The sequence below is a fragment of the Delphinapterus leucas genome, chromosome 13 (assembly GCF_059928025.1).
Source record: "Delphinapterus leucas isolate spDelLeu-1000000601 "Yukka" chromosome 13, BTC_Dleu_Yukka2, whole genome shotgun sequence".
NCBI classification, from domain to species: domain Eukaryota; kingdom Metazoa; phylum Chordata; class Mammalia; order Artiodactyla; family Monodontidae; genus Delphinapterus; species Delphinapterus leucas.
In genome coordinates this window covers 35,872,686-35,885,952 of record NC_143141.1, presented here as the reverse complement: position 1 = coordinate 35,885,952, position 13,267 = coordinate 35,872,686, and the positions used below count along the sequence as shown (strand labels likewise).

General features: G+C 45.2%; 1 protein-coding gene across 2 annotated transcripts in view; it reads left to right on the top strand.

Annotated features, from left to right (window-relative positions):
• ANTXR1 (ANTXR cell adhesion molecule 1) overlaps positions 1-13,267 on the top strand; it is a 241,700-nt gene that overhangs the window by 184,536 nt on the left and 43,897 nt on the right. For both annotated transcript variants that reach the window (XM_022561340.2, XM_022561341.3), the window contains exon 17: positions 3,144-3,224. In XM_022561340.2, coding sequence (XP_022417048.2) covers positions 3,144-3,224 — 81 coding nt within the window. The remainder of the gene's footprint in view (positions 1-3,143; positions 3,225-13,267) is intronic.

Here is a 13,267-nt window from a genome sequence, read left to right as displayed (position 1 = left end):
AGTGATCAGTGCACAGAGCACTGAGGGTGGGATGATTTACGAAGCCAAATACCCGGAGTTCCCCCAAAAAAAGCGAAAGAAAAAGAAAAAGAGGCATTCTTCCAGGAAATCCACCTGGTTATATCCTGAAATATAAATGTTTATCCCAAAGAACCTTAAAGGAAAACATTTAGCTGATGCTTGAAATGGTTTAATGCAGAAAAAACCACGCTGAACCCAGCAGCGGTCCTTCCAGCATTCTAAAGTCATTTCAAAATATTTTTAGAGGTTTTTGTAAATACTTGGCCAAGAGAGATGAGAAACATTACACTTAGCAAGACAAAGCTGAATCCACAAGAACTCGAGCAACAGAGTTGATAAAGGTTCAAAAGCACATTTTTTGTATCTAAATAAAACCCGCCAGAAGATAATTTCAAAACCCCAAGTCTTCGAGGTGGCATTCTTAAATGGATGCTGCCACTACGAATGCTTTGTGGCAAGGAACTTGAAGTTTCTAGACTCTCTCAGCCTTTCAGCATTATCCTTCAAAGACCTCTTCCAGATCAGTGTTTTCAAACATGCCCGACTGAGACCCCAACAGGAAGTACATGTTGGCCCAGTATATGCTTATGCGTGCACAAGTGTGCATTCACTTCACACACTCCTCATACACACACCCATGCATACTTATCCTCACCATTTGCCCTTAACTCAAAGATTTTCTTTCCTATTTTATTTTCTTTGTTAAAAATTCTGGTCCTAATACACAAAATGTTTTCATGAGAGCTTGAAGAGTCGCAATGCACAGTTTAGAAACCCTGTTCTAAAGGATCTGCACAGGCAAGAACCTGCAATTGGTATAATAGAAAGTATACGAGCTTTGCACAGGGGACTATATTCAATATCCTGTGACAAACCATAATGGAAAAGAATATTTTAAAAAAAGAATGTGTGCGTATATATATATATATATATATATGTATAACTGAATCACTTTGCTGTACAGTAGAAATTAACACAACCTTGTAAATCAACTACACTTCAGTTTAAAAAATCATCAATGCAATTAAAAAATATATTTTAAGAAAGAAAGTTTATGAGCTTTGGAACTAGACAGACATGGAGTGGGGTCCAATCACACCTCTCCAGTTTACACACTGTGTGCCTTTGGGCAAGTTAGTTGATCTCTCTGATTCCCTCTCCATAACCCTTTGGAATTGCTGGGAGAATGAAAGGAGCAGACACATAGAAAAGCACCTAGCCAAGCACTTAGTAGCACTGAATGCATTCATTCGTCCAACAAATATTCACTGAGCACCAGAAGCTGTCCTAAGGGCTGGGCATATAGCAGTTAACGAAACCAGTGGCACCTCTGCTTTCGTGGAGTTCACATTCCAGATGGCAGAGACAGACACTAAGCAAATAGACTATGTCAGGGAGTGATAAGGGCTGTATTGGTTTCATACTGTTGCTATAACAAATTACCACTAACTTAGTGGCTTAAAACCACACAAATGTATTATCTTATAGTTCTGGAGGTCAGAAGCCCAAAATGGGTCACACTGGGCTAAAACCAAGTGAAGCCAGGGCTTCATTCCTGCTGGAGGCCCTAGGAGACACTCCATCTCCATGTCTTACCCAGATTCCAGAAGCTGCCCACACTCATTGGCTTATGGCCCCCTCTCCTCCCCAAAGCCAACAGCGGTGGGTTGAATCCTTCTCACATGGGATCACATTCACTCTGCTTCTGTCGCCCCATCTCCTTCTCTGACGCTGACCCTCCTACCTCCCTCTGTTAAAGACCCATATGGTTAGATTGGGTCCACCCGATGATCCAGAATCATGTCCCCACCTCCAGATCCTTAACTTAATCACATCTGCAGAGCCCTTTTTGCAATGAAAGGGAACATATTCACAGGTTCTAGAGACTAGGATGTCATCCTTGGAGGTGGAGGGGAGCAGATTGTCCTGGTCACCACAAGAGTGATGAAGGGAAATAAGACAAAATAAAGGTGACTTCTGCCCGTTGATGGAGTCACCAACCAGGGTTAATAATAAGAGCAAAGCTGGGACTTCCCTGGTGGCACAGTTGTTAAGAATCCGCCTGCCAGTGCAGGGGACACGGGTTTGATCCCTGGTCCAGGAAGATCCCACATGCCGTGGAGCAACTAAGCCCGTGCACCACAACTACTGAGCCTGCGGTCTAGAGCCCGCGAGCCACAACTACTGAGCCTACATGCCACAACTACTGAAGCCTGCACCCCTAGAGCCCGTGCTCTGCAACAAGAGAAGCCACCGCAATGAGAAGCCTGTGCACCACAATGAAGAGTAGCCCCCGTTCTTGGCAACTAGAGAAAGCCTGCACACAGCAACGAAGACCCAACGCAGCCAAAAAATTAAAAGATAGTAATAATAATAAGAGCAAAGCTAAATAAATGTCGCTTTTTTTTTTTCTGTTAGTGTTTTCAGTGGCAGAAACCAGCCTCTGCTCAGCATGTCTAGGGAACTAGAACGTTAGACTGCCTTTGCCACATACTGTGAAAACTTTAGCACTCGTAGGCTCACTCCTTCCAGATTCAACCAATCACCTACAACTCCAAAGGGGGTTGTGATTTGTGGTGATCCGTGATCTTTGGTCATTTGTCTGTCGAGCCTGGGATTCCAGAGCCCATCGTAGGGACAGCCATGGATCTGTGCCCCAGGGGCCTTTCATTGGTCTCACCCTGTCCATGCTTCTACTTAGTCACTTCCTGCTTGAATCTGTCCTCATTGTTTCATTTGTAAACTCTGGACACTAACTGGGAAGAAAAAACTTTAGTGCAAGTCGAAAAGATTGACTTGCGGTGTGAGGAGTTGCCTGGGAATATGATGAGGGCAAAAGCTGAGAGCCTGAATGAATCCTCCGTGTCTGCAAATCTGAGGCTGCACTAAAGTCACAGATGTCTCCTGCGCGAGCATCAGGGTCCTCTGGGATGTGTCTCTCCTCCTCCTCCATTCCTGAGGCCCACATTTGAACTTAGGGACTACAGAGTCACATCCTATGGCAACTGCATTGCCGGTGAAGTGTGGTTCACATGACTTAAGAAGCATGGAAGTTTCTGCCTGTCGGTGCTGGCCCCTGGTCTGGTTTCAGATGTAATCTTGGTGCATTTGTTTTATTTCAGGGAAAACTTGATGCCCTGTGGGTCCTGCTAAGGAAAGGCTACGATCGTGTGTCCGTGATGCGTCCACAGCCAGGAGACACGGTAGGATTCATTAACGGGGTCGCACACATGCGTTCTTTTTGCACTCTCTCTCTCTCTCTCTCTCTCTGACTGTTGAGCCAGAATAACTCCAGATATAGGAATCCAGCTATGATTTCATGTTGTGACAAATCAGACACTACTTTTCAAAACTTGGGTTTTTACAAGACCTTGAGTTTCGACTTGCTTTTCTGAAAAGGATTTTGACAGAAGTAGCTTAGCTTTAATGTCCTAGGACTTGAGCTTCTGAGTTTACAGGTACAGTGTGTGAATAAAGCAGGACTGGCTCTTACTCAGGTAGCTCCAGGGGAGAGGCCTGCTGCTTCTCAGCCACACTGGCCAGTGGTGACAAGCAGGACGCTAGGGCCACAGGATGGAGCCACGGAATAGGGGCCACAGAAAGCTCCCCCACCTTCCAGCAGGCATTGGGCCCAGCTGGTCCAGGATCACGGGAGGACCTTCCTTCCACCCTGGTGAGGGTTTGCCCTGAAACTGTCAGGGCCAAGCTCAGATGTCTCAACTAGGAGGAGACAGAAAGGGAGGAGGCATCAGAGGCCTTAGAAACCATCTAGCCAAAGTCCTCATTTTGTAAGTGAGGAAAAAGAGGACAAGACAAGCTGAATATTGTGCTCTGTTCAGATAGTAACAATGCTGGAAACAACCTCAGTTCTGCTGTAATCGCACCATTGCTATGTCTTCGGGAAGAGTCAGTCTCTCTTTCATAAAATCTACAGAGCAAAGCTGGGGACCAAATTCCCCCTCAACTACCCACGACCTGCATCTTGCATCCGCTGCTCTGGGAATCGAGCACATGAACCCCAAAGCAAAATCAAGGTGTCTAATTTGGGGCTCCTTTCCAACCAGGTAGGGTCGGGTTTGAATCTTGCTTCCTTCCTGCCTGGAAAACTCCAGGCCAGTCACTTGATCTCTCTGAACTTCATCTTGATAAAGTAGCTGGTAATAACTACTTCACAGTGTGGCAGGTTGGAGAAGGTAATGTTTGTAAAGCATGTGGCCTAACGTTTGAACACTTAGTAAGGCTTAGTCAGGGCAAATATTATTAGGATTATTTACTCTGTGCTTTTCTACTGTCTGTGAAGGGTTGATGCAAAAATTCAAACTATATTGCAATTGATGTGTGTCAGATATACCCACATCTTTACCCTGCCCACTCTGCAACACGGCACAACTAATAAAACACGAGAGCAGAGCCAGTTAGGCAGGCCCCCCTTCCTTTGCACCTGGTGACAGGTGACAATGGGTGGCTTGTGGCTGAGGGGATTTGGTCTAAAGTTTCACAGCCTGTGCAGGCTGCAGCCAATTAGCTATTCCTGCTCCAGTTTGTGGCAGGGACAACAGGCAAGAATGACATTTAAAAAAATCCCAGGGCTTCCCTGGTGGCGCAGTGGTTGGGGTTCCAGCTGCCGATGCAGGGCACACGGGTTCGTGCCCCGGTCCGGGAAGATCCCACATGCCGCGGAGCGGCTGGGCCCGTGAGCCATGGCCGCTGAGCCTGCGCGTCCGGAGCCTGTGCTCCGCAACGGGAGAGGCCACAACAGTGAGAGGCCCGCATACCGGAAAAAAAAAAAAAAAAAAAAATCCCAGGCCATATAAATGCTGGGCCAGCTTGGCCCTCATGACACATGGAATTTGTATTTTGTCTGTGCACGCACGTCAACAAGAACACATTGCCATAGCAGATTTGAAAGTACAAACTCTACAGCTAACAGAAATGAGCCTAGGCCATCAACTTTGTACTCAGGGTGGTATTTGGCCTTATAAGTTATACATACGGTTTCTGTGGAAAATTAAGAATTTTTTTTAGCCTGCATGAGACTCATCTAACAGATTACAAAAAAAAAAAAAATAGGATACCCAAACTCGGGTTCAGCAGTACTATTTTTTGTGATAGAACATGCTAGTCCAGTGAACAAGCCCATTCTTCTCAGAGCAACTGAAAATCATCACTCAGATTTGTTAGCATTCCACTCTCCGCTGACCAGTTTGGCAGAAACAGATTTCTAAACTGGGTCAAGCAGAGAAGGGAGTGTAGGAAAGAGGAAGGATAGAGAGAAATATTATGGTATATAAGATAGAAGAACCAAAACTGTTTGAGGGCAAAAGGCTGATGGGATAAATCCAACAACAATGAAATGAAAATGGATGGAATTTCTTCTAGTGAATCACACCTAGATTGAATCTATTATTTACTAATTCTGAATGAAAGTTTGTATTTCACATTTGAAGATGTCTTGTGTGCTTTTGAGAAATACGATTCCTCCTTGAATTTTCATTTTCCAATCACACCAAATAATGGGTGCGAAGGACAGGCGGGCTGAGAATTAGGATACATTTGACTGTATTCTCAGCAGTGTTGCAAGTTATCATTTTTCAGCCTACTTTTAAATGGGCTTTCTGTATAGAAATCCTGCTAAAATGTTTAAGACACATGCGAGAATAGTTGCAGAGAACTGTGTCCTGGTAGTCATGGTGATGGCCACAGACATCCAGACGTACACATGGAGTTACACAAGAAAGGTCACAGATTAGATAGGAACAGAAATTCACAGCTTCCTCATGGCAACTCAGGAAAGAATTCCAGGAGTAGAGAAGACTATACTGTAGCTTATTATTACATGCTTACTCTGTATTATTTTGCATAATCTTAGGAGACTCGCTACAGACCTGACTTCCTTGCACGGGGATGGCTCTGTAAGAATTCTTCAGCACTGATTTATGGGGCTGACCACATTTTCCATAAACTCAAAATGACTGCATCCAGGCATGTGCTCGTGAACACGAGTCACAGGTTCTGAATTTTTCCTTTAAAACAAAAACAAAACCAAACATCACCTAATTACATTCTCGTTCTGATTTGTTTCAAACATGTGTTGACCTCACAGGAACCTGGCAATTCTTCCTTCTCAGTTCCTGTCTGCTCCTGCTTCCCCCAGTGAACCCACCCCAGCCCTAGAGAGGCAGACACGGGCTCACCGGTAGAGCCTCTGAGGCTGCTGGAAAAGCTGAGAGCTTCCAGCCTCCACCGCAGAGCAGAGGGCTCCAGGAGGCCTGAGCCCAGAGCCACATCCTTCCCTGGAATTGGTGCCCACCTCCTGGGAGCTGTCCAAGCCCAGGGTCAGGGAAAACATGAATGGGATGACAGCAGGAGACATGAATGCTTTCTGTCCACCACCACCCATCTTCCTCTTTCTGCCTGGGGTGGGCTCACAGTCCTATTGTTTGTTGGAGCCCACCAAGAGATCCTGAGCAAACATAAAAAAGAAAGTACCAGAAGAAACCACTTAAAAAGCAAACCAGCAACACATCCGATCCTAAAATTTAAAGACTTCACTAAGCATATGGTATCCTTTGCTTAAACCAGCCCCCGGCTTCCAGTGTATAGCCACCGTTGTGCTCTTTCTAAAACACGGATCTCAGTGTAACATCCCAAGGCTTCAGACTGGCCAAGACTAGGAAGGAGACCCAAATCCTTAGCTTGATTTAGAAAGGCTTCCCTTATCATTTCATCTGCTACTACCTCCAGGTTCCCCCATCACTCCAAATAGCTTTCCAGCCACCTAGAATTGCTCACCATTCCCTGAACATGCCAGAATCTTCTGTGTCTCTGTGCCTTTGCATCTTCTAGTTTCTCTGCTTGGAATGTCTTTCCCATCATCTCTACCTAGTGAACTGTCACCTTGGTAAGATTGTTCATTGTTCCCGTAGTATCCCTGTAAACACAAGAAGTTGCTGTCCAGACCCGGGCTTTAAAGGGGGCGTTGCCAAAGCAGGGCATATTCACAGAGACTTACCAAGAAAGTCTGGCAATTAGAACATGTATCCCATGGGCATTTTCCAGGACGCTCCCCAAGGCTTCCTACACACCAGGGCCACTCTGACTTTAGAAAGTTTGCTCACCATTCAAGGAGAAATGGCGGAAGGAATTAGGAATGTTCAGTCTGAGGAAGATTTAAAGGACCCTGAGAGCTTTTTCACTTGGTCATTTCTTGGTCATCACATTACGCACCCCTTTTATAAACTATTTTTAATCACTTAACCATGTTTGAGGAATAATCTTTCTATGCCATTCATATCGTTATATATCATTTTAATGGCTGTGTCATGTTCCTTTGTCAATCTGTGACATAATATTTCGGCCTGTCTTCTCTTTTTGGATATTTATTTCCAAGTGTTTATTTTTATAAATGAGGCTGTAATCAGTATGCTTGTTGCCAAATCATTGTGCACACTCATGAATGTTCCCTTAGGATTAGGAAGGCAGCTATCTGCTGGATCGAACAACATGAGAAATTTTAGAGCTTTGATAATGAGGCCAGATTGGCCTCATTATTCATTATTGCCTGAAACACTGTGTGAATTAACCCTAGAGTCAGCATCAATGAAAAACCCATCTTCCATTAACATTACTAAAGTTAGCTATTTGATAGGTGCTAATTTAATTTATAGGTGCTAATTTAATTTGCATTTTCTGTTATTGAAGTGAAACATCTTTTTCAAATATTTATTTTCCCTTTTGTCAATTGCCTATGTATGCCCTCAGCCCATTTTTCTACTGTATATTTTAGCATTGATTTTTTTTTTTTTTTTTGGTTGCTCTGGGTCTTAGCTGCGGCATGCTAACTCTTAGTTGCAGCATGCATGTGGGATCTAGTTCCCTGGCCAGGGATTGAACCTGCGTCCCCTGCTTTGGAAGGCAGATTCTTAACCGCTGCACCACCAGGGAAGTCCCTAGCATTGATTTTTATATGGCCATTTGCTTAACTCATCTTCATTCACTCATTAGTCAAATGCTTTGAGGACTCAGTTTATGTCAGACCCTGTGCTATACATTAAGTATATGATGCTCACGTCATGAAACTTAAAGTCTAACATTATATATATATATATATATATATATATATAGAATATACATATGCAAAGTTTTTCTAGCTTGTCATATACTTTTTAAGTTTTTAAAAATATATTGACGTTATCTATAAATTTATAGTTAAATCTACGAATCTTTATAATTTCTGCCTTTGGTGTCAAACTTAGAACAGTCTTCTCTACTCCAAGATGACATAAATTTTCACAAAAATTTTCTACTACTTCTATTCCCTCAGTCTTATTTTTGGGTGGTAATGTGAGTTGGCACCTTTTCTGTATCTTCCTGTGTATTTTATTTTAAATTTGGGAGAAGTGCCCTCAGGAGCTATCAGACATATATTAAACCAGAAGCCCTGGAACATTATCTTAAAGTCTTTGAAGTACAGAACATGACTTGGATTTACTCTGGGTCATCCCAGAAGACAGAACTAGAGCCACACGTAGAAGTTACAGTGAAGCATATTTCATCTAAAGAATTGAAGGACGACAGGATATAGTAGAGGATTCCTGCAGCAGATCACTGGTTTTCAAACTTGAGCACAGAATCACCCAGAAGTTTTGTTAAAACCCAGGTAGCTGGATCCCACTCTCACAGTTTCTGACTTAGCAGGTCTGGGGTGTGGCCTGGGAACTAGCATTTCTAACAAGCTCCCAGGTGATGCTGATGCTGCTGGTCTGGGGAAACCAGTGAGGTAAATGGAATGAGATGTCCATCAAAATCCCTCTAACCCTGACTGCCTGGGATTCGAAGTCAATCTTTTGTGCTTATTTGACTACCGACCACTACCTTCCTGTGTTTCTCCACAGAACGCCTATTGACATGATTGGTGACTATTCTAGCTGAAGCCTAAATATTAAGTCCCAACCAATTGTAGGGAAATCTTGCCAGCTGCAGACAGTTTTGCTCCTAGATTACTAATTTCAAAGCCAGAAATGTAAGGGAGCTTCAGAGATCAGAGTTCACAGAATCCAGTGATTTTCAACCTGCATGTTGTGATTACCTGAGGAACTTTAAAGCCCTGATGCCAGGATCCCACCCCAAAGGTTCTATTTAATTTGTCTGTGATGAAGTCTGGATACTGGGATTTTAAAAGCTCCCCAGGTCATTCTAATGTGCAACTAGAGTTGAGAATCAGTGATCTGGTCCAAATCCCTATTTCTCATCCCAGGCAGCATCCTTTCTTTCGTTCCTGGAACAATTTGAAGGCAACTCTCCACAGCCCTTCAAAACCTCTATGCCTGTGTCTCATAGGCATAAGGGAAATGGATGATTACAATCTTTATGTGCTCAAAGCAGTCCCTTTCTTCTCTGGAAGACGGTAAACATAGATCCTGCCTGCTACAATATTGTTACTGCTTGGATAAAGAGAATGGAAAAGAGAAAATATAACTCTGCCTCGTATGTCTTTTCTGGATGGAATTCAGTCAAAATATCAACCCGCCTAAACCCTCCCCAGCTTTAATGCCCCACCCCATTCACGTGCTCTGGGAGGAGCCACTGGGGTTGGATGTCTTCTTTGTTTTCAGGTTCTTGGTTTCTCCCAGATCTGGCATTGGGAGGCTGGTACATTCCATTACTATCAGCAAGAACAAAATACTAAGGCACACTCTGAGCTTGTTTTGCAAGGCTGGGCCTCATGGCAATCAGAAGAGACCCAGGAAGCACACACGTAGACGTATATAAACAACGTTTGAAACTCATCTGAAGCACAGCCCTGGAGGTTGTGAAATCCTCTACCGGAGCTCCAGCCCCAGGGCTGCCGTCTGCACAGCTGTTTCCAATAAGGGAGCTGAGTCGGTCACATGGGTCCCTGTGGCTCCCTACCGTTGCAGAGGCGAGAATGACCTGGGCAGGTTATCTCCAAGGGGAGAGAGCATCCTCAACCCAGTCCTTCGAAAGCAGATGAGCCTCCCGAAACATAAGCAGACTCAGAGAAAGTGTCCACCCTGTTCCCCTCTCCTTTCTCCCTTCTCCACATTCCCTGCACTACCTCTTCCTTCTTTGCCTTGGCTGCCTTCCCTCAGACATCCTTTCATCAAATTTCATCTATTGTGCCCCCGCTAAGAACTCATCGCTGGGCTGGGCACCGGGGATGCCAACTAGAATAGGACTTACTTCTGGCTTCCTGGAGTTCAGCGTATGAGGTGAAAGAGAAGAGAGCATCAAGCATTGTACTGATTACAGATGGTTATAGAAGCACAAATCCATTCACAAGAACAAACCCATTTTACAGAGCAGAAACTGAGACTCAGGGGAGGTTATTAACTTTCCCAAGGACACACAGTTGGGAAGGGGCAGATCTAGGGCTTAATTCAGGACTATCGGATTTGAAGTCCACACTCAGAATTCCTTAAATCCTTCATGCATGCAACAGATACTTGCTGAACACTTTCTATGAGACGAGCACTGAGTTTGTGCTGGCCGCTCATCGATTAGTAAGCTGTGTCCCTTCCCTTGAGAAGCAGGGACAAACTGTTAAGGCCCCAAAAACCATCCTGTGTGAAAGGCTCTGTGGTGAATGTGAGAGGTGGGGGGAGTATGCCCAGGAAGGGCATTTCACCAGCCTTGGTGTCAAAACTGACTTCTAGAAGTGGCATTTAGGCTGAGACCAGGGGAGAGTAGTGGAGGGAGGCTCTTCTGTGAGAGGGAAGCTTGAGCAAGGATCTGGAGGTGGCCTGCGGCTCCTTCGGGGGACATGAGGAGCGAGGCTTGGTGGAGGACAGTGCGAGGCAGCCAGCGGAGGAGCGGGGAGAGGGGTCAGCGTGGCTGCTGACCGTGGAGCCCACTCTGGGGACAGTGGAGAATCACCACCAAGTGTTTTAGGCAGAGTTGTGGTCAGATTGTATTTTAGAAAAGTCATGCTGGCTGCAGCGTGGAGATGGTGGCATCCTGACCGGAGGCAGTGACAGGAGGAGGAAAGAGTCTGGATTCAGGGGAGGTTGTGGAAACAGAATGACTGGGTTTGGTAACTGGCTGGTGTGGAGGATGAGAGAGGGGGCTGTCAAGGAGGACCTCCAGGTTTTGATCTGAGCCGGCTATGATGTCGTTCACCAGGATGGGGGCACAGGAAGAGCTTTGGGAGGGAAGATGAGGGCTTAGCTTTTCAACTTACCGAGGCTGAGGTACCGCGGAGCGCCTAGAGCACAAACTTTCAGGAGCTGCTCACTCTCGGAGTCATGTATGCGCAGCGTGGGCACCTGCAGCACCTAGATGCCCACTTGTGTCGCCCAATCTGTGCAGGAGGCAGTTTTGCCCTGGTGAGAGTTCTGAGCTGGAGGCAAGGATCTGGGCATCATTAGCGTGGCGGTTGAGACCAGTGTGAACAGATGCAGAGCCCAGGGAGAGTATGGAGAGAGAGAAGGGAAATAGGTTAAGTGCTGAACCCCCAGGGTCACATCCTTTGAGTCGAGGTGGGGAAAGAAAAAGGAGAAGAAGAAAGAAGGAAACTAAGAAGGACCAGCCAGAGAAAGAGCAGGTGTGACAGGAGAGTCTGGGGTCATGGAAGCCAAGGGAAGGTGGCACATCACGGAGGAGGGTGGGGTCAACAGGGTCAAGTATGGGAAATTTAGATACAAGCCGACAAGTCCTCTAATTAGATTAGCAGTAACAAGGTCCTTGTGGCCTTGGTGACCTAGGTTCAGTGCAATGATGGGGGCAGGAGTGAAGCTTAGTGGAAAATGGGAGGGGAGAGCCAAAGCAGTAGCTGGAGGAGAGCTGGAGTTGACAGAAGCTCTTTGTTTGTTTAGGATGAAGGACTTGAGAATGATTTAAGTGCTCATGACAGAAGCCCAGGAGGGGAAGAGGCTGAAGAGCTCATTGATGGAGGGAAGGAGCCCCTAGCAGGACTTAGATGACCTCCAGCCTAGGAAATGCCACTCTTCCTTAGTGATCTGGGGGGCAGAGCCCAAGATGGGCTCTCAGGTATGGGTGAGAGGGCAGGAAGCTGAGGCACCCATTCGATGGCCTCTGTCTTCCCTGTGATAGGCTAGCCAAGTGGGACAGGTGAAGGTAAAGTGAGGAGAGGAAACCAGCCCCACCTTTGGAATCCCATCCCTCCCGCACATCAGCACTTTCTTCAGTTCCAGGGTGGGTGTCTCCACTTCATGCAAGGAACATGGTAATTTGGGATGCAATGTTGCGAGCAATTCACTTCAAAACTCCACCCCCAAGAGAACCCACTGTTGGTCCCTTGTCTATATCGCTGTATGTTATATTCCTCGGTGGCAGAATGGAAATAATGACCTTCTCTACCCATGACACCTAAAGAGCAGTGGTAACTGCTTTGGGAAATTTTGTTTTGTTTTTGTTTTGTTTTGTTGTTAATGGAGGCCTCCCACTTCTCCAGTAAGTTAATACCATAATATCTAACAAGTACCAATCAACTAGTTTTATACCAGGTTATAACTGGCTACTTAAGAGTGGCATCCTTGTCATATATAAATATTGTGGCATAGCCCTATGTTTCATAGACGAAGCCATCAATAAATATTCTTGATCAGGATTAAATTAAATCAACAATTCTGGAGTTAGTCCCTTGCTCTACCAGGTACTAGCGGGATTACTCTTCAGGTCACTCTAATCTTTAAGATCACTTCCATTTTCCAAAGAATCGTTTGCTGGGCACACAGGCACCTAGATGTGCAGGCCGTGCCCTGTGACAGAGGTCCACCCTGAACACCACTGGGCAGGTCAGCCTCCCTGGGACAGGCATGCATCCTACCTCAGAAAGGGGTGCATTTTTCCTGATTCACACAAAGGCACCATGTGAGCTAGTGGTGACCCCCATCATTTGAAAATAGAAAGCAATGCATTTCCTCCCAAGGATTGCTTTAGATACCTCTGAAAATATTGCCCCATCCAATGGGTTGCCCCAACTTTGCCATTCCTTGTAACATCCTTTCCAGCATTTCTTGTCCTCACTAAAAAAGCATTTACATAGTTAAGAGTTTTTACCCTGTATGATTATTCTTTATTCAGTTGTAATCATACATGTATATAACTTAGTGTCTAATTCTTTCATTTAATGTTATCCCTATAAGCATAAGGGGGAAACAATTTTTCAAATTACTAGGCAATTAAAATCATTAAAGCCACTGTTTTATCTGTGCTAAGACATTCTTTCTTGACTACTGGCAATTTTAAAGCACATGGGTGTCTG